The 20620-nt window shown below is 49.3% G+C and overlaps 1 protein-coding gene across 2 annotated transcripts in view; it reads right to left on the reverse strand.

Annotated features, from left to right (window-relative positions):
* The window catches only part of ATXN1 (ataxin 1), a 211905-nt gene that overhangs the window by 4698 nt on the left and 186587 nt on the right, over positions 1 to 20620 (reverse strand). For both annotated transcript variants that reach the window (XM_059815402.1, XM_059815403.1), the window contains exon 4: positions 3302 to 5342. In XM_059815402.1, coding sequence (XP_059671385.1) covers positions 3302 to 5182 — 1881 coding nt within the window. In that variant the 5' untranslated portion in view covers positions 5183 to 5342. The remainder of the gene's footprint in view (positions 1 to 3301; positions 5343 to 20620) is intronic.

A 20620-nucleotide genomic window follows, 5' to 3' on the forward strand; every position in this document is an offset into this window, starting at 1 on the left:
GAGAGATCTCCATCTGCAGCAGTGAACCGAGTCAATGTCTCTCTTTCTGTGTCTGTTACGGTGCCAAAGATAATGAAAAGGAGAGCACAGAGTAAAAGAAAAAGTTAACTGGTCTGTGTCCGTGCAGAGATATAAGGAGAAAACTAAACTAGATGACGGTCTAAAAAAACACGCACTAAACTAAACTATACTGCTTAGGGCTACTAACTAGATGCTCTAAGAGGACTTTTCCATCTCTAGTGCCTATGATTCCTTTTTTTTAAAAAAGGAAAATTAAGAACTGTATGCTCATCTTTTCTTTTTAAGCTATACTTTAGGAATGATTAGGAACTGAAATGCAGGGATGAAAGCAAGCATTTCAGAGAACTTCTTTTGCATCTCCTGTGTGTTTTGACCTTAACATCAATGGAGGTGAATTACTGGCTTCCGCTTGTTCCTGGCAGCAAAAGAAAGGACAGGTAACAATGATGAAACTGTTATTACAAGAATAATATGTGGACTTGCAAAGAGATGCAGATCCGTAGGTCTTTTCTTTTGGGCAACTTGAATGCAGAGGAGTAACAGCTGGACTTTGGGTTCTGGTCCAGTTGATACTTACTTGACTTCTTCCTAATCCAGAGTAGGGATGCTGTGAAATGGGAACGTAGCATCCCTCCAGGGTTAAGGCCAGTTATTTCACTGAAAAGGCATGTAGCTTTAGGTGGGTTAATTTTCCTCTAGGTCTCCACACCTGGACGAGGGTTGGATTTGCCAGGTGGTTGGAAGATGGGGAAAGGCGGCAGGATGACCTCTTTCTGCCTAAGTGCTGTGCTGGGGAGGGGCAGCTGCGGGCTTGCAGTGATACGGTACCATAGCAGCTCCACGGTGCCTCTCTGTTTACATTACGGTTGGACGTGCTCAGCTAAAAATAATCTCCTACCTCTGTCCCTCAATTGGTGAGAGAATTAGCTAATGTTTGCAGAGAGTCTGAAAATACGAATTCATCAATATTATAATGACTTCCCAGAGATCCCTGGGAGGAGTACGGAAGTCAGCCAAAGCTAATGATAACAACGCTATTTTTGTATGGCGCTTACTCTTTACAACTTCCCCTCCCTTGATAAAACCATTTGAAAAGCTCCCTCCTTCCAGAAGTATGTGTGCAACTGAAACTTAATTGTCATAAAATACTTTGCGAAGCTACGCTACATATGCAGATATACCCCCACTGTACTCGGAGTCAAGATATATTTAAGTGCAGCAGCACCACAGTGCCACTGCTCAAAGCAGCGCGACTAAATACTGTTCTTTCAATGAGAAGACTAAGCCTTCTTCACGCAGGCAATTTCCTAACGAGCAATGACTGCCGCATGCCTGCTAATAAGGCTAAATGCTTTCATATAGCCACGTCGCGATGAGGGTGAGGTCACCGGAGACTTCACACACGTAGAAACGGTCTCTCTCGCTCTCAACCCAGGCAAGGGAAAACCGGCAGAGCCGTCCCCGCTATGCAGGGACACAGATGATCTGGGAAGAGACCCAAGTCCTGGAATCTGCAGGAAACCTAAATTAAACCCCCGTTTCTAATCATATCTCTACGTGACTCGCCCTCCATTCTGGAAGCATCCCCGGTGGGAAACACAGCTGGGGAGTATTTTGGCTGCGATGATGTCAGCCCGCTCCTGATAGGCTTCTCCGAAAGGTGACACTTTGCTGGGTGAAACCCCTGTGCCTGGCCCTGGATTTTTACAGCCTCAGACTCTTGCTTTCTGCCAGAGGATGGCACTCCACCCCCTGCAAAGGGGCTCTTCCCAGCGCCCAGGACTACAGCACATCGCCCGCGTTGACAGATCTGCGAACGAGACGTGACACAAATGCTACCTGCTAATCTGTACCTCTTCTGCTGGTGCAGAGACCGGTGGCCTGGCTGCGGGGAGAGAAATGAGAGCAAGACGAAAATTGCTGATGGGAGATTGCTACTTTTGAGGTCTCAGTATTCAAGGCACCAGGGCAAATTATAGTAACTGGTCCTGATCCAAGGATGGTTCCTCTAATCACGAAGCCTGACATGCACCAAAATACAGTTGAGCGGTGGGGAAAAAAATCGCATCTTTACACTGAAAGCACCAGAGGCCCAACTTCTATCAGCTGTGCAGATGTACACACATGCGTCAACAAAATCACAGAGGGAATCTGCGCATTTGACATGAGAAAGGGGACGTGCCATATGCAGCAATTTACCATGTGTGCACAATTGGGGAGGGACAGGCCACAGACTGCTGCCACTGTAAGGAGATCTGCTCCTCAGTGTCATCACTGTTTGTTTTTCTTCTCCCAACTGTCAGCCTGAGGTGCTTTACTACATGTGTCCATGTCCAGCTCCTCTCTCCCTCTCTCTCATTCTGGTTCTCCAGCGCTGAGGGTGCAGCTTCAGGGTTGCAGATGCTGCAGTTCACAGCACTCAAACCACACCAAAAAGATTTGTGACAAGATTATTTAAAATGAGTACCACTAGGAAGCAAAATGTATACCTGAACTGCTCCAGCCTCAACACAGCAGAATCTAAATTGCCCAGAAAATGGACAGCATCAGGATAACATATTATGATCAATATATACTCATTCTCAACCTAAAGCTACCTTTGGAAAGTTACAGGGTTTCTTCCTACATTGCGAACCAACGAGAAACAACGGCGAGAAGCACAGCCTGTCAGCCACCTAGATGGGTTTTCTTTCCAAATCTCCCTTGAACACACAGTTTATGTGAGCCATGCAGCGTTTAAACCACCCGCAACCGAAGCCTCAGTAAAACTCTGTAGCGCGTTTCAGTAACTTACGTGTGTGATGGAGCCATTCCCAGGCAGCTCCAAGTTTTCAAGCCATGGAAATTCACTGCCTTGTGCCCTACCTATCTCTCAAGGGTAGGATTTGAGCTGAATCCCATCTGAGCTTTCTGGTGTGGAAGGTAAAAATCACCTATCAAAATGCAAAATATATCCTCTCGTACTGCTTACACCATTTTATATTTTAATCAAAAAAGGTGAAGATCAGGTAATTCTTCCTGTGGGTTCTCCAGCTATAAGAAAGACCAATTTTACATCCAAGAGACTACATTTATCATCAGCGTGACCCTGATGATTCCCCTGGCACAGTGAGGGGGATGATTTTTGGACCAGAGCTGGTCTCACGAATGGATGTGAACGATGAAGAACCAACCCTGCGTGGATCCAAAGCGACAGAGACCCGCTGAGGAAAGCCGCACCCGGGGGGCCACAGCGTGCGCCGCAGTCCACCCCCCGCACCCCACCATTCGTTGCCATTACCTGTGCTCGATGCTCCCCGACCGCAAACTGTATCACGGCAATGCCTGGGCTATGGCTGTCTTCAATCCGCTCCACAGTGCTGGAGTCTATTTTCAGGTCGTTGCTAATTTCCGCGCTCTGTATGAAGTCTTCTGTTTTCAAGTCCTCTACTTTCTTCAGCTCCCCGTTGGCCAGCTGAATGATCGACCCCTTCATGAAGTAGGGGGGCAGCGTGGGAGGCGCGGCGGCGGGGGAAGCGATGGACTGCACCACGGGCAGGTGGATCTGCGCCTGCACCATGGTGGCCTGGTAGGCGGGCTGGGTGGTGAGGGGCTCCGCGCTGAAGTTCTCGCTCTTGGGGACGGCGGTGGTGACGAACGTGTGAGGCACTGCTGCAAACTGAGGAGACGACGTGACGATCGCAGGCGCGACTCCTGACGGCTCGACGTCCGCGCTGCCGACTGGTATCAGCAGGGACTGGGTGCCAGGGATCACCAGGTGCTGCGGCAGGCTGCTGGGGTACCCGATGGCTTGCTGCTGACCGCTCAGGTAGCCTATCACCGACGGCTGGGTCCCGGCGTAGAAGGCTGTCGCCGGCAGCCCGACGGGGAGTTGCTCGGAGGCGCTGTGGGTGGTCTGAATGACGGTGTGAGGGGACAGCGTGGCCACCGCCTTCACCCCTTCGTGGCCCAGCGCCTGCTGTGGAGACAAGGCGTAGGACCGGTGGGCTGGCTTTCCTAAGTGCAAGCTTCCCTTGTCGTTGAGGGCTGAGGGAGAGGTCTCGCGGTTGGTGGCCTGCTGCACCTCCATGTCCGCTGTGGGCGTGCTGCTGTTGGGGACCACCATGACGGAGGCTCGGACACCTGAGGAATCCCGCGCGCTGTACTCGGCGGGGCTCGAGTGGACCACCACATGCCTGGTCTCGTAATGATGGGGAGCTGGTTTATTGCCTGCTTTGACTAGACCCATGTCGGCGGAGGGCGAAATGCCGTACCTCCGGCTCTTCTCTATCTCGCCGTTCAGTACCTCCTTGGCCTGCATCGCCTGCAGCCGGCTGCTCTCGGGCTTCTTGGGGGGATCCCTGGTGACGAAGTGGCCCCCTGAGTCGGTGTACTGCACCACCACTTGGGAGGAAGGGCCGAGGGTGAGGGTGTGCGGGATCACGGTCTGATGGGGGTGCAGGGGGACTGGGATGGTTGGAGGAGAGACGTTTCTGACAGTGCTCTGGGAAGAGCTGGAAATGTGGACGTACTGGTTCTGTTGGGTGGGTGGAGGAGACCCGGCGGCGATCAGTCCAGGCGTCCTGACCAGGTGCGGCTCAACTTTGTGCCCCTGCTGACTTAAGCCGCTCATGCTGGCCAGCAAAGTGGAATAAGCCTCCAGCTGGGAGCGCTGGGATGGAGTAGTCGCAACGGCCGTGGCCGCCGCCATGGCGCCGGTCGCAGAATTGGCCGTTGGGGAAATCAGCTGCGAGGGGATGAATCCGGTGTACGATCCGCTGTACTGGGGCCCGACGAACTGGAAGGTGTGCTGCAGGTGCGTGTACTGCACAGGGGAAACGGGGGTCCCTGACTGGGAGAGGGCGGGCGAGTACACTGTGGGAAGAGTGGTGGAGGCTGGAACGGACCTGGGCGCGCTCGGCGGGGAATAGTCCAGCCCTGCAGACAGCGACTTGTGCAAACCCTGCTGCAAGCCCGCCTCCACCGACGACGTCCCCCCGGGCCGGTGCCGGCCCCCCAGGTTGCCCTGGCCACTGGGTGTGCTGGGGAGCCATGCTAGGTTATCTGCACGGTGGTTTTCGTTTGGCAGGACCGGCTTCACCTCCGAAGGCAGGCTGGTGGCAGGGATTTCTCGCTTCTTAGGTGGCAGGCATTCATTGCTCCGCTCTTGGTTGGATTTCATCTTTCGCCGTCCCCCCTCCACTGTGCTTGCTTCACTGTCTGGCTGGCTCTGATTTCAGTCTGATAAACGGAAAGTCACATTTGATTTCTGCAAGGGATCCAGTGACTTCATGAGGAATCATCTCCCCGTGAGCACGATTCTCCGACAGCTCCTCTGGATTCTGCAACGAGAAGGTGGGCAAGGGAGGGGAGAGTCACACCGTCAGCACTGGGCAATGAGAACAAACGAGCAGACACGCCGAAACAGCAAGCAAGTAAAAGAAAAACCTCTGGAAAAAGCAAAACCGGTCAGGCATTGCTGCTCTCGTGTCAAGGAGCAGTTGACAGCTGCGCTGTAAACAGCAGTGAAAATCCTGGGCACGTCTGCTAACGCATCAAGAAAACCATTAAAACTTTAGCCAGATCAGAAACGCTTTGGCCATAACTTGCCACATTCAGCAGTGGTCACTTATTTCCCAAGGCTCACTTTCTCCTTCCTCTGAGAAAACCCTCCATGTCTCTTAAGGTGCCCAGTTCGCTCTTCCAGCCCCTCCTTCCCCTGCAGCGACGACATTGCCTTCACTCTGCCGTGTCCTAAAGAGCATGGGAGTGCAGCAGGGAGCCCCGCGGAACATGCACGCACAAAATATTTACGTTAGCAACAAGCAGTTGTTAGTGGTGCGGAGGGAAGGTCGTGGGTCACTCCTGAACCCTTGAAGCCCAGAGTCACCCACAGGGTGACTTCACATCACACTGGGCAGGGCTGTGGAGGCAGCAGTTGCCCCTCTGCCCCAGCCACGGCTCCTTACGGGCACACGTGCCCTTCATCTACCAGTCTGGCAATGAACCTCAGCCACGCGATCCGTTTACAGCAGCAACCCAGAGCCAGAGATGGCTCGGAGCCAGGTTTTTAATGTGTGGGGTTTCTTTCTCCCCAGTGCTTTGAACTCCCTCTGCTACTGACACGTGCACCCAGGTGCCCGGGCAGGGCTCTGCGCTGGGAGATGCCACCCACCACATGCAGGTTGGCCAGAGCCAGGCGCCGGCACCATTTCCATCTCCGTTGGGACCCAATCCTCCTGTTTCTTAGCGACTGCCAGACCAGGGAGGCTGTGAGTACCGCACTCGCAGCCACAGCCACATGTCCAAACCCTGAGCAAACTTGGCCCTGCGGATGCCTCACTGGGACCGCTTGGAAAAGCATGTTGGGGTTTCCTGATCTGAATCAGAAGCCCCCACAAGTGTAAAAGCTCACGATTTTATATTGGGCTAATTTTGCTACTGGAGCAAAACAGTTCCCTTCTCGGCTCTGCATCGCTATTTTCGGTGACTTCAGCCACCCAAAGGCAACAAAGTCTTTCAGCAAAGTCTTCCTAACTCTTTCATTATCTGCTATGGGAAATACCGTAACTAAATGACATCTTGCTTTGAAACAAAATAAAAGGAGCTGACAGTCTCCCCTTACCTGCCCGAAAGCTGCCTTGCCTTCTTCCATAACAAACTTTACGGAGAGTGAAGCTCTCCCCCAGCCCCTGTCCAGCCACTGCTTGTCATCTGCATTTCTCGCTGTTTTGAAAGATATGCAAGAATGGGTGCTGAGAAACCGTGCACCTCGCACAACGGCACCCTAACAAGAAAAGCGGACATTGTATGAAAGAAAAATGAGGAGAGAAAGAATGAAGAGTGGATGTGAAAGGAGATGGATACAGGATATAGCCCACTTTGAAGTGAATGCTGTGCAGCAGTAATGGTACTTATGGCAAGTCACATTCCTTTGGGGGATTTCTTTCCCTGCTGCCTCGCTTCTAATGAACAATAAGCCTGATGTTTATATGCATATGCAGTACTTTGAAGACATACTAGACTAAGATTAAACCCATCTTTAAGAGCGCTCTTTACGTTTATGGTCCTCCAAGCTGCTGTAAGCCTGCAGGAAAAGTCCAAACCTTCTAATGGTTTGATACAATCAGTCTTAAGTTAATTATTCCGTTGTTTAAATATTGATAAACAGTGATGAAACACCAACAGCCACAGAGCCGGGGCAGGGGATGAAGCACTGTTTCAGGATGAATTTCCTGGCTTTGAGGCGAGAGGGAGGATGAAAGGACTCAAGGCAGCCTCAAAAGAGCAAAGGGCCAGCGACACCTTGAGCAGGGTGGCTCAGGGGCAGCGGCACCCACCGAGCGGCGGCTCGGCACCGCTACCCCGACCTGCCCCAACCCACCGCCAGCACCGCCGCGGCACTGCGACCGTGACCGGACGAGGGCAGCCAGGAGACAGGGTCCCTGCTGTATCAGCACGGGTCTTCCCCCTCCTCCTAACAGTTGCTCAGCGTGTCTTGGCAACAGCTAAAATTATTGTATTACACATGACTTACAGATTTTTATTTTTAAGTTCGACTAAAAATAAAATCGCCGAGCTCACATTTGCGCAGTCATCCTTGGTTAACTTTAGCTCACTGTAGCCTTCTGCCCTGGGCAGTCAGTCAGCTTTGGCAGGTAAGACAGCAGCTCCTGGCCGAGGCGGCTGCCCGGGGATGCCATGGAGGGATGCCCTTGACACGGGGTGCTCATCCCGCTCCCCTTGCCACGGGGAGCTTGCGCTGGTCTCAGACCATCCTTGGGTCTCTCATGGAGATGGACATGAGCTGCAAACCCAGAATTTAAATACACTCCCAGGGGGAAAAGCTGGGAGCAGAGGGCTGGCCCCTCTGCCTGCAACAGAGCAGGGAGCTTGTACGTGGGAAAGAATAGGGCCAGTCTCTTTTGCCGTGATGGACAAACCGGACTCCCCCAAACTAGTTGTTCCAAAAGCCCAAGGCATCTGGGTTCAGCTTCTTTGCATCAGAAGTACTACTATGAAGCTGTATGGAAATGCGGTGAAGTTTCACTCTACAGGAGCTGAAGCAAAGGTTTTGTTCTGCTAAATAGCATTGAATTACTGAGTTTTGGGTAGCCTCCGAAGTCAAAGCTAACATCCTCCAAAACCACCAAATACTAAATCTTCTGGGTATTTTTTTTGTGTGTGTGCAAATCTTTCATACGGCTGACTTCATCATCGCCGGTAACAAAAGGGCTGCCCAAAATCTCCTGGAAAGCACAGGAGGAATGAATGAGCTTAACGGAGACAAGGGGTGAGACAGCCGTAGAGCGGTGAAGCCTGCCCCACTTTTCCAAGCCCAAGTACTTCACGGTGAGACTTTGAACACTAGCAGACACAGGACTGGATTTGCAGAAGTGCAAATGTGCAGCATAAAACAGCCTACTTCTACTTCAAGACTTAAAAGTAAAATGGTAACTTTTCAGCATAATTCAAATTCCAGCAACAGCAAAGATAAGACAGGACTGATTTTGCTCGGGAAGAGATGAAAGGGAGACAACCCAAACAGAGCATCTCAAAGGCTAGAGGTACAAGACCTGGTTAAACTGTTCTTTGCTGACTGTCCTAGAAAGGCGAACGCCTGCCTTCTGACGTATGGCACGCCGCTTGTTATGGGTATGCTTTTTTTTTTGGATCCAAGTGATTTTTCTGACTCTCAAGATTTCCTTTCTCTTAAACTTCAGAGCTGTCAATCACGATTTGCGAGATATGCAAACGAGCAGCAAACACCAGGTGATTTTTTGCTCCCGCTTTGGACGTGTGTGTGTGTGTCACATAAGTGTGTGCGTGCGTGCACGCCTGTGTAATTATGGCTGGGAAGGTAAAGGGGACAAAGAGATCAGGGACAGCAGCTGGACTTTGGTATCTCTGGCAGCGAGTACACATGGAACATTGCTAAAATGTCTGGACAGCCAGTGTCCGCTGGCAGCCTGCCCACACTCAAATTCCTGGAAAGGCTTAAGGCAGAAAAATAATCGCTTAGAGGAGTCACCATCTGGGCTTGCTCTGGTCCCAAAGGGATTGCTCACTGGAGCTCAGGATGTGCACTTCTCATGCAAAACTCCAGCGTCTCTCTGCAAGGCACTTTAAACCTCACTGTGTCTCCCAAACCAGTATTTTTCTACTTATTTCATCTAATAATTTTAAAACTCATGAGAGGCTACTGGGTTATAGCTTGCGGGGCTGACCTCCTTTATTTATCCGGAGTTCGCTGCAGCAAAGGTAAAACCAGCAACACAAGCCTCCATCCACACCGTAATTGTACGCTGCGTCCCACCACCCAGGACTGAATCTTGGGGTGCAGAGAAATTGGGGCCAGACTGACAAACCACCGCAGCACCGAGCTATGCCAATGGTGGGACTTGCACTGCCTTCAGAAATCAGGCATTTTTTTGCAGTCCCATGATATAGCTAACATCATTTTTAGGTCTCTAAAACACCTTCAAAAATCTGGTCCCTCGTCCTCCCTGGTCCCTGACCTTTCTGCAGCTGCTAACAACCTCACACCAAAATTTGCCACCAGGAGCTGGAACCATCCGCTCGTTTGCCTTATTGCATGGAGTAACCACCCAAGGAAGGCAGCCGTCAGCCTCCAGCTTCAGGGATATTCCATTCGAACCAGTTGCTTATTGTCAAAAGGCTCCTTTGATCTCAAACCCTAATAAGACACAGATTACTACGACTGTCTAACTTTCACCTTCCGGCTCCAGGTATGACCAGTAATTTCTCACATTTACCCACGCAATAAAAAAACTGGGTCTCCCCTCTGTCAGACACAGTTGCCCTGCCTGGCAAGTAGACATCAATGCAATATTCAAAGAGTACACCAAAAAAAAAAAAAGCCTTTGAATCGAGCCTGACACATGGCTCTTTATATCTGGGGTGTTACCAGGCAGAAGCAGCAACGCAGGCTGATGCTCCTGCCTCAAAATGCCCGCCCATCCCGTCACGATAGGTTGAGCGGGTAATTCCGGCAGCGCTGGAAATCAGTGGGAAGGGAGAGCACTTCATCCCACCTCTCCCCTCCCCTCCGAGGAGGCTGGCATCTTGCAGGATCAGATTCAGGGAGATTAAAAGACAGACACATTGCAGAGGGCTCCGCAGCTGCATTCTGGCTCTCAGATCTATATGCCAGCTTTTCCCCCGCCCCGCTCTACACCCTGCCCGCCGCCAGCTACATATTCATAGTTGTAACTGCTACGGATTTCATTAGCCTTGCCATGTGCAGCTCAGCGCACGCCAACAACAGCTATAGGAGTTTATTGTCCAATCCAACCAATTTCACAGCACTCTGGCAGATTTCCCAGGAGGGCCAACTGCAGAGATCCAGTAATAAGAAACATGAAAACCTCTCATAAAATTTGAAATTCTCCTCCCAAAACTAAAGGATTCCTGATCAACACCGCATCTGCAAGACAGATTGTCCACTGCAGTGTTAGCTCTTATTATACTTCTGGGAATCTGCAACAGCAAATTGCTACAGGTTTCTGCAGAGAGAGCAGCTATTCTGCAGGTCCCTCCTCTCCCCGGTCAGATCAGACAGCCTCCACGCAATATAAAAAGCAAGTGATACAACCAACCCTCAGCGAGCACAGCACTGGATGTCAGATGCCCCATGGCTTGACGCTCCCATGAAATTCTGTGATGTAAGTATGTAGGTACCAGAGTTGAGAGAGGAAGATTTAGGAGGAAAAAAATAGTGTAAGATACATTCCCAAAAGGACGGACTGATGATGGAGTTCCAGGACAGCCATTCACTCAATGACATTCATGAACGCAGGCGATACGAATTATTCGAAAGCTACTCCAGCAGTTAACTATCCATTTCTGCTATTTAGCTCCTGAATTTTGAGGATAAGGGGAGATCTGCCTGTTCTAGATAGGGCACGTGCCTCCTGTAGTCCTGTTTTACCACAGTTACACTGTGGTTAGGTACACACAGTTATTTTGTGTGGTAGATGCTGGTGAGCTGCATAAGAATACGGTGCTAGCATTACCTTTGGTTTTAGTTAAGCTAACTGCTGAATAAAGAGTTGGAATTAACTTTTAGAAGTTTGCAGGTTTCTGCCATCAGTTCATCCGGGCGCCATCACCTGGTTCTGCAACAGGAAAGATGCCCGTATTTTCAGCATCGGTAAAAGTCATGCCATGCTCTGGATGTACAGCATTTCTGTGCACACGTATAGCGATGCAGCCACACGTAAGCCTTGTAGGACTGTGAGTATTGTGGGTGATCTGAGTAGATTCACAGCTGCCTACTCATTTATTCCACGTCTTTTTACAGAAAAAAGTTATTAGCAAAGGTGATCCCTCCTTTTCCAGCATGCTCTGCAGCGAGGTGGTACCACGGAGCGCCGCGCAAGACGCCAGGCAGGCAGGCAGGCTGGAAGCAAGGAAGCATTTGCTCTGAGAGCTGCAAGCCCACCCCGTGGCAGGGCTGCCGTCGCAGGGCCGGGTGCGTCGCCCACCCCGCGGGCAGCACCCTCGCTCCCCGGCACAGAAATCCCCTGCCTCGCAGTGCCAAACCCGGGCACTCAAGTATCACGAGCCAGGCCCCGCTTCTTGCCCCGAAACACATGATACTGGTTTACAAATAGAAGATTTCTGAAAATGATAACGGCAGAGGTTATTAGCCTTTTTATTACTTTTTCTTTTAACTTGCCCTTCTTCCGCGTAAGGCCTTTCACGCTCGAGGTCTCGAGCTTTTCCCTGCGACCCACAAGACCAGAAACTTACTATCGTTAGCTAGAAGTGGAATTTCCCATCTCATTATTTGACACCAGGAACTGGAGTGTTGTGAAACAGCATCTAGAGACTATTGATAAAAGCACAAGAGCTGACAACGCTGGTGACAGTGACATTTCTCTGAGGGTGAAGCGCGGACTCCAGAGCCCTCTGTCCCTAGGGAGGAAGGGGGAGAAGGATTTAACTGCTAACTAAGGGCCTGAGCCCTGGGGCAAAGCCATGTGAGTGTGCACGACTTGACGCACGGCTTTCTCTCTCGCACGGCTTTCTCTCTCAGCTGCACAGCAGAAAGTGCACCTCAGCTTCAAGAAGCACCTCGTCTGCGGCCACGAAGGGAAGACCTGGGGCTGCTTGGGTCTGGGGTTTCAGCTCAGGCTGACGCGAGCTGCGTGGTCCTGCAGGCAGGGCTGATCCAGGCGTGACGCTGGAGCACGACGTTCCAGCAGCACGACGTTTTACCACCACGCCGCGCTGAAGCCTTTACAACCTGACGGAGGTCTGCCAAACCCCTCCGAGGCCCTGCTCCCGAAGCCTCGGACACGGCTGTGCGAGGAGCATGAGGACCACCAACCCAAACCGCTCGGGAAGGCAGTGTCCCCCTTCACACCCCCCCAGAGCCTTGGGTGGCAGTGCGGAAGCCACGGAGCAAACACAACACGTTTTAAAGCGCTCCTTCAACCCCAGCGACAGCAGGAGGGAAAGGGGGGTCCCACCTATGCCGCCTCACAAGGGGACAGATGCAGCATCTAACCTTTTATCTCCTGCACCGCACCGACTGCCACCAGCACAGGACGGTGGGTTTACAGGACCAGCTTGTCTGATACTGCACAGCAACATCCTTTACTCTTGCACCCATCCCCTAGAGGAGTTTCTGCAGCTTAAATGAGTGAACAGAGTTCATTTATAAACAAGTATAATACCGAAATGACTTTGTTGATGTTTTTCATTTATCTATAATGTGCCCAGCTACAATGGGAGCTGCCTACACAATTTTCCATTGAAAATTTCACGAATGACTATAAACATAGCGACACCCACTCGCCGCTCATTTTAACTTGTGACAGAAACTGTCATGCCTGTATGAACACATTTGCACCGCAGATATGTCACACAGGTCTCCTTCCATGTGTCGGAAAATGCTCGCTAACGTTCTCTCCTTCTTCGGCAAAATAAATTAGAGAGATGCCTGGCTTTGCTGCCAGGAGACATGAATAAGACCCCCCACGAAAAATGAGAGAAAGCAGGGGTGTTTCACCCCTTTGAAGATCCAGCCAGTGACACCAGCAAGCAGCAGCCAACTTGGGAACAGCCATTTTACAGCTAAGCACTGGTGCTCATGGGGAGGATGGACCTTTAAGCCTGGCTGATAAGGGGACGGAGTGACAGCATGGCTTTAGGGGCAGATTTGGAAAGGTCAGCTGCACACTCGATGCCCTTCCTTGGAAGTCCTCCCTGCAGACTGCTTCTCTGGTAGATTCTACGTGCTAGTAAACTAGACTACAATTAGTCCATCTGTAAAGTGCGAAACGTGAATTGACGTTAAATTCCCCTTGAAATGGATTCCAACACCTTGCCTTCTCCCAGGCTTCATTCAGCGAAGCTTTCACTTGAAGCAATTTTGCACGAGCCCTTGCTCATAGCCCCAGCACACACTCGGTGCCTCGCGGACTCAGGAGCACTGACCGTCACCGCCGATAAAACCACATCAGCAGCTCACCCCGGCCTCGAGGCATGCAGCACGCTTCCCCAGCGCTGCAGAAGGCTGGGAGCGAGTTCAGCATCCCCCCTCAGCCACCTCTCTGGTCTTTCTTTCTCTAATTCATTCATTTTTTAATTCTTCATTCAAGGTCAGCTACGTTTGGGTGTGTGCTGCAGCACTGCCCACTCCTCCCGCACGGACCCTCAAACTGGCGATCTCAACTCAGGCAACTTCGTAGGGGTCAGTGCACGTATGAATGCACGTGGGCGAACAAAAAGCCAGACCAACTCTTCTGCACCTCCTCTCCCCATAAAATGCCCATCCGGGCCCTGCAGCCCACAAAACCAAGTGACTAGTTACTCTTCCCAACTCAGCTTTGTAGGGAGCCTCTCTCCTGCTCCATGGGGAGTGCGGCAGGCAGATGAAATGGGCACGGAGAGCCAAATCCATCACCAGCGTCACTTGACTGAGGCCAGCACAGCGAGGGTGAGATTGCCCTGACTGTTCTATCGGACAAGGCAACGCAGAAAACAATTAAAAGAAAATTAAATAATGCAGCTTTCTAACAACATAGCAGGCTCCACAGTTACAGGCTCCAGTTGCAATTAAAAAACCCACCCGTTCCAACGAAGAATGCAAATCATCAGCGTTGCTCTCAAGCAGGGAACGTTGACAAATGAAGGCGGTGTGCTAACAAGCAGTGCCAGTACTCTTAATTTAAGTATGTGAAAAACAAAGGTATGTACCATCCAGGACTGCCAGAAAGAACTCGCTTTAAACAGCAATCAGAAAGAACTGGAAGGGTTTAAAAATGAGTTTTCTTACAAAAAAACAGAGACAAGAAAACATTTTGCTCCCCTTCTCCCAGCCAACTGAAGAAGGAAGGAGAAAATAAAAATCACACAGCTTCCATAAAGGTTATTTATATAGGAGTTTTGAACTCAGGAACTAAAAACATTCCTCCACTGGACATGTGGGTCCAGTGAATCACAGCTTGGAGATCCGAACGGATTTTCGTAAAAGCCGCTGAGCCACGAACATGCTTTCTCACCGCTGCAATCACTTCTGTGAAAGCATCTTACCCATCTGCCACTGGAAATCCGCGGCGCAGAGACAAGTGACTCCCCAACACCAGTGAAATGGACAAAAGGATGACTAGCTACCTGCAGCTGGTTTCAATCGAAAAGCCGAGTAATTATTGCAGCCCTCTCCTGTGGCTCATATGGAGCGCAGCATGGAGCTGTAAAGCGTTATGCAAGTCTAATGTGCTGCCAGATCTCTCGGAGCAGGCAGCAGCCAAGTCACTCCCTCCCACCATTGGCTCAGCTTCATTAACTTAATCAGGTATTCATTCATTCATTCACTCACTCATTCAAAAAAAAAAAAGAAAAAAAAAATTCACACGAAGCCTGGCAAATAGCCAGCGCTGTGCATGCAAGGAGCATGCCCACAAGAGCTACCGGGGCTGGAAGAAAACGGGTAATCGAACATCCCTTACGCTTTGAGAGGGGCATTAGTTTTGCACGGCACGGGCACACACGCACCTTTGCCACAGCCTCCCCAAAAGCACGGAGGGGTCGGGAGCTGCGGTGGGGGCAGTCGCTGGCTCTGGAGACCGTGGAATTGAGAGCAGCCTTGTAAGTCAGCACCAGCCAGCAAGAAGCGGAGTAGAGTACTTCCCCAGAGCAATGGACTAATTAATTAATTTGATTATTTAGGGGCAAAAAGGAATTGTGGCAGGATCAACTCAACTCGTTTTGCTGCAAGGTTCCTACCCTTTCTTTCGCACATACCACATACGTTGCGCAGCTCAATCCAGACAGAAGGGAACAAAGCAGAGCAGAAAGAGAAAAAAAGAAAAGAGGGGAAGCATCACACAACCAATGTTAAGAGCAATCGGTAATGGAAATCTCTGTTTGACCCCCGTATCTGTAAACATAAGACTTCCTACAGGCCTGTAGCATTCAAGCATCAAATAGAAAGTCCCCTCCCTTGCACAGCTCTTGCACTTGTATTCCTTAGCCTTTACATGTAAGTTTGCAAAGAATGTTATTTCTTCCCTCTAGCTGTCATCAGAATGAATTTCACTGCATTTTTTTTCAGCAAGCTACAAGAAAGCTGCTTTATGACTATTCCAAACAGCAGGCCTTGAGAGTCAGCTCTGACCTTCCTGTGAAGAGTTCCGTGCAGCGAGCCAGGCTGGGCATTAAGGACAGGGGAGAGGTGTTACATGTCCCGCAGCAGAAGCCGAGCAACAGCGTGAAAGCAGTCAGCATCTCTCCCCCTCATCTCATTCTGCCCTGGGCGAAAAATTACTGGCTGGCAGGTTACTCTGAGCAAGTCCGTAACAGTAACATAGAAATACAAACCACTGCGACTATTTCAAAGTAGCGTTTCTGTATATAGAATGAAAACTACACACCCCGGTGCAAATCCTCAGCCACAGACCTGGCCGACATGGCCCAAGAGCATCCACACACCCCACCTTCCTCCAGTGATGCAAATCAGACCTCACAACCCTCCACCTTCTGTTATCGTGGAGACCACAAATCTTCCCTGGAGGAACTTCAACCGCCTCTTCTCTAGCTAGCCTCCAAGCTGCTAATTCTCTTCAGACAAAAAAAAAACCCAGATCTTCTATGGCCACTGCCACAAACCACAATACAAATGGCAAATCAGACAAAGACTTTCCAAAAGAGCTATTAATGTAAGGCCAACATTTAGCTAAAGGTCTGCAGTTCAGATGCACTTAGCAAAAGCATGTAAAAGACCTCAAACCAACACCATTTACTCTGACCCTGACTCTTCCTCTCACCACACCCCAGAAGCCCACGGTTAACTCCTGGATCCCTTCTTGAATGTCTCTGTAGGTGGACGTACTGAAGAGCACCGAAGTACCTAGCAGACAAGCAAACACACAGCTTCTGGGAACCAGCTGTTGATACCTGTAAGGGCTACATGTGAACATCACGTATTGTAGCTCATCAGTGACAGAACAGTGAAGTATGGCTGAACATTGCTTCTTCGACTGCTACATGACAGCACGTAGGATTTGCTGACTAGAAAACAAAAACTAAAGATGCTTTTACTGCATTAACAGAATTAAAAAAGAGAAAGAGATGAAAAGGTACCTGAAGACAGCATGTTTCTTAGTCCTTGGCCTTCTTCCACCCCAAAGTGAGTAGGACATCAGCCAAGCAGCCTCAAAGTACTCTACACTCAAGTCAGCCTCCTTCACCAGTTCAAACTTGAGCTAAGGGCCTTTAAATTACCCAAGCACTTGAGCACTGTGTCTCTTTCATCACCTTTGCCCCCATCTCTAATCCCGCTCTAAATGGGGTCCAAAGCTTGGAGGTTCCTCCTCTTCTTTTCACTTCACCTCTCTTCTCTTGCATCCCTGACACCTCTACTTCATCCAAGACACAGTGCGAATCCTTCCTCCCCTGCCCATGCCACCAGTCTTAGCTTCACCTCTCCTGCATAAACAGCTGCCCAAGCCTTCTTTGCAGCAGCAACCTCCTTTCCCTGCATCAAGGCAACAAACCATCATGAGATTCCACCTTTTGAGCCTCTCCTCCGTACCTGGGAGCACCCAGTGAGGTGTGACTTCTGACACAAGAAGTAGCTACCTGAGATTTAAAGCAGGCCATCAGAAGGAGGACGGGAACATAACGGAGCAGGAGAAGAAAGCCAGCCCAGAACACCATGAGTATTTTATGCCAAACAATCCGAACTTGGGCAGAAGTTCTAGTTTGGTCTAGATAAATAAAAGGGATGTGGTTTGCGCAATTCTGGTTCTTTATATGAATCATTTCACTTCTCCCTCTGAAAGAATCATTAGAAGAACGTGGGGTTTCATGATTCAAGGTAGGAGAATGAGAAGGCAATATTTCAGCACTGTGAAATAAAGCTTGCATGTCTAACCGCACCGCCAGCTCAGAGTTCACTTCTCACAAGTGTCAAGTATATTTTCCCTTCTGTATCTCTGCAAGCCCCAGTTCTGTCTGTTGTCATCACTCATGGGATTTACCTAATCCCTGAAACAGCAGAAAAAAAATCATCTTTTTTGCTGGAGAAACAGAATCACGTCTGTAGCACACACTGAAAAATTCAAATTGTACATATCGTTTATTGTACCTCCATTCACCCACCCGGTGTTGACAGTATAAATACAAATGATGCCCATAACAAAATGCTGAACTGCAGTCCAATGTATTCAGTGGTATTTCTTAAGAGATTTCCACTCGCTTTTGCTGTTTCTCTGCTCACATTCCTCACACTTCAGCATATTCAAGCAGCTGCCTGTTTATACAAACACAGCCTGAAAGAGAAATGTTGATTCCCTTCTCCATCAAAGCTGGTGGCTTTAGCTGTATCCACTGCTCTGAACAAGAAAGCGGGGCACAGGCAATCAGAAGCTAAGGGTTCGTTTAAAATCGATTATCTCGCGTTTCAGCTACAACAGGGGACTTCACAACTTTCTAAGCACAGAAATTCACCTTTTCGAGTTTTATTTTTAACACCACTGGACTGCGATGTTGACCTTTTAAATTCATTATATCACACTGTACACGGCAGGTACAACTTGCTGTACAGCTCCTTTCATACACAAATACATGATGGTGCAGTTCCAGATTTTACTGGCACTCCTTGGAACCCACGCCAGCGAATCCGGCTCATGACTCCGCATCATCTACTGACAAAGCTCTCCTACCAGCTAGGGCAGCCTTTTGCAGAACGCCCAGCGAAACTGCGTTAGCCCTTTCGTAGTGACAGACACGTCCGACTGCAGCCTGCCAATGCGTTTCAGTGGGTACTACCTGCAGGGCTTTGAGGTGCTGCCTCCGGACGGGGGCTAAGGCAAGACCTAGTGTGGAAGCTTGTTCTCTAACCAACGATACCTCGCGAAGGACAGGATTTCAGTTTCTGCGTCAGCTAAGGGCCTTTCAGAAGCACTCTAACTAAATTAGGGGAAGGGAAAGAGAGTCAGCCAGGGGTCTGAGCGCTCAAAACCTTTGTGCGTTCCTCTTCAAACCACCGTTTAAGTGCTGGTCTCCCAGAGAAGAAAATAGTGGAAACGGGCTCAGATCCTCCCACTGCAAAGCAGAATCCAACAGGGAGACGTTTTGAGAGATGAAAGCTCTCGGGGGAGTCCCTTGCAAACACTGCCTCATCTCCCCAAGACGTCTGCTCCAAGCAGGATGAACAGGGAACACCGACGGTTGGTCCAGTCTGCTCGCGGAGGCACCTGTGTCCAATGTGTGAACTTTGGAAGTGATAGGCATGATGCATCCCACTGCTCCGCAGCTTCTCCTGGGGCCGTGGTGACATTACCCGCCATTGCCATTTCTACGTCGAAAAGGAAAAGGTTTTTCCTGGTTTTATTTACACTCGTTTAGTCCTGGACTGAGTCTCCAGCATCTGATCTGTTTGCCACTCTCTCTCTCTGCCTACTCTGCTTTTTTCTTCTGAATGCATAATGATTTTACCTCTGTTAATCTGGTTTGGTTTCTTTCTCATATGCGGTTTTTGACTTGTAGACTCCTTATGGTAGATATGGAATATAATGCTGTTTCTTCTGTCTTTTGTTCTCCTTGTCTTTACAAATGAATGTTACATTTTCTTAGAAATGTGAAATAACTGCTGCAATGGGTGACACGTAATCTCTTTGGTACAACGGCCACATTAGAAAAATATGGAATAACCATGAGATCATACAACCAGGGTGACTAAAACAACATCATCATCGGTCACAACTTATTCAACTCCTGAGGAGGAAAAACCTTGACAACACTCTGCTATAAGGCTACTGAAACTAAAAGTGAAATAACGTACACAGTCCCTGTTGCCCTGGGGCTAAAATTAAGTAAGAACTAGCGGTTTCCAATAGAAGTGGCAGGAGTTTTTCAAGGAAAATTTACATTAGAAAATGCTTATTTTCAAACCTGAATCTGTTGGAGGCAAAAATGTTTGAATATGTTTACAGTTGGGGAAAACTGCTGGAATTTGTAAATATTTTCCCAGTAATATTAAAAAAATAAATAAATCCATTTGCTGGGCCCAAAACGAAGGTTTGTTTTAAACATTTACTGAAGGTGTAATTAAAAAATGCTGTAACCGAAACAGAAATTTAGTTTGAAATTAGACTATTTTCTAGCTAGAATACAGAGCTATGGGCTTTGTTGTACAGTTTTATAAAACATTTTTACCTATTATCTGCTTTTCACTGTATCTCAGCTTTTCAAGTTTTCCTCCCTTTACAGCATGAGACATTTCTTTGAGATCTTGGAAATTCTCACGGGCAGAAATATAATTTCCTCCTAGCTCTGATTTCTAATTAGATTTAAATCTTTCCTAGCTGGGGCAGGACCTACCCAAGCATTTTGAAACACTGCCAGGTTGATTACCCATGTATATGAAAATTCACATCCTTGCTCTTGGCTGGCAAAACCCATGAGCTGCACTGGAAGAAGAGTCTTTCTTCTTCTGTGACGGCATCATTCAACTCACCCCCCAAGGGTCCAATTCTGCCTGCACAATCTCTCCTTTTGGCTCAGATTGCTGCCAAAACAGCACAGTATCTTCTCTGATGTACAGCCAGGTTGAGATGACAGCTACCGCATGGGTTTAAGGAGAGGGAAAGGGAGAAAGAGAGGAAAGGGAACTGCTGGCCTGTCTGGTGAACTGGGGTTGAAGGAGCTGCAGCATCTCAGCAGAAGCCATAGTTGCTGGTCCATCCCATTCAGTGATGAAGGAAGAAGAGAGAAGACACATCTCCTATACATACACTGCCTGAGCTGCTGCTGAAAGTTGCCGGTGTGGCTAACAGGAGGGGCACCGCAGAGCTTCTTGGCTGTCAGAGTGAGGCTACCTTGGCTTTTTGCAGTTTGGAGAAGTGAGTTAATGAGATCTTCTGGTGGTCCAAACTGCGTTTCTCACATGGGCTGCATTGCTACAGCTTTATCAGCGAAACCTTGTACAATTTCAGTTCACTAGTAGGCTCCTGGCAAGGATGGGAATATGCTTATTACACCTATCCACTGAAAATGCTGGAAGACTCTCAAAAAATACAGATTTTAGCAGGTCATTTTGACAGCTATGCCCTGTGACACCACTCAGCACAACTGTGCTGAAACC

This window comes from Gavia stellata, chromosome 3 (assembly GCF_030936135.1).
Source record: "Gavia stellata isolate bGavSte3 chromosome 3, bGavSte3.hap2, whole genome shotgun sequence".
Lineage (NCBI taxonomy): Eukaryota > Metazoa > Chordata > Aves > Gaviiformes > Gaviidae > Gavia > Gavia stellata.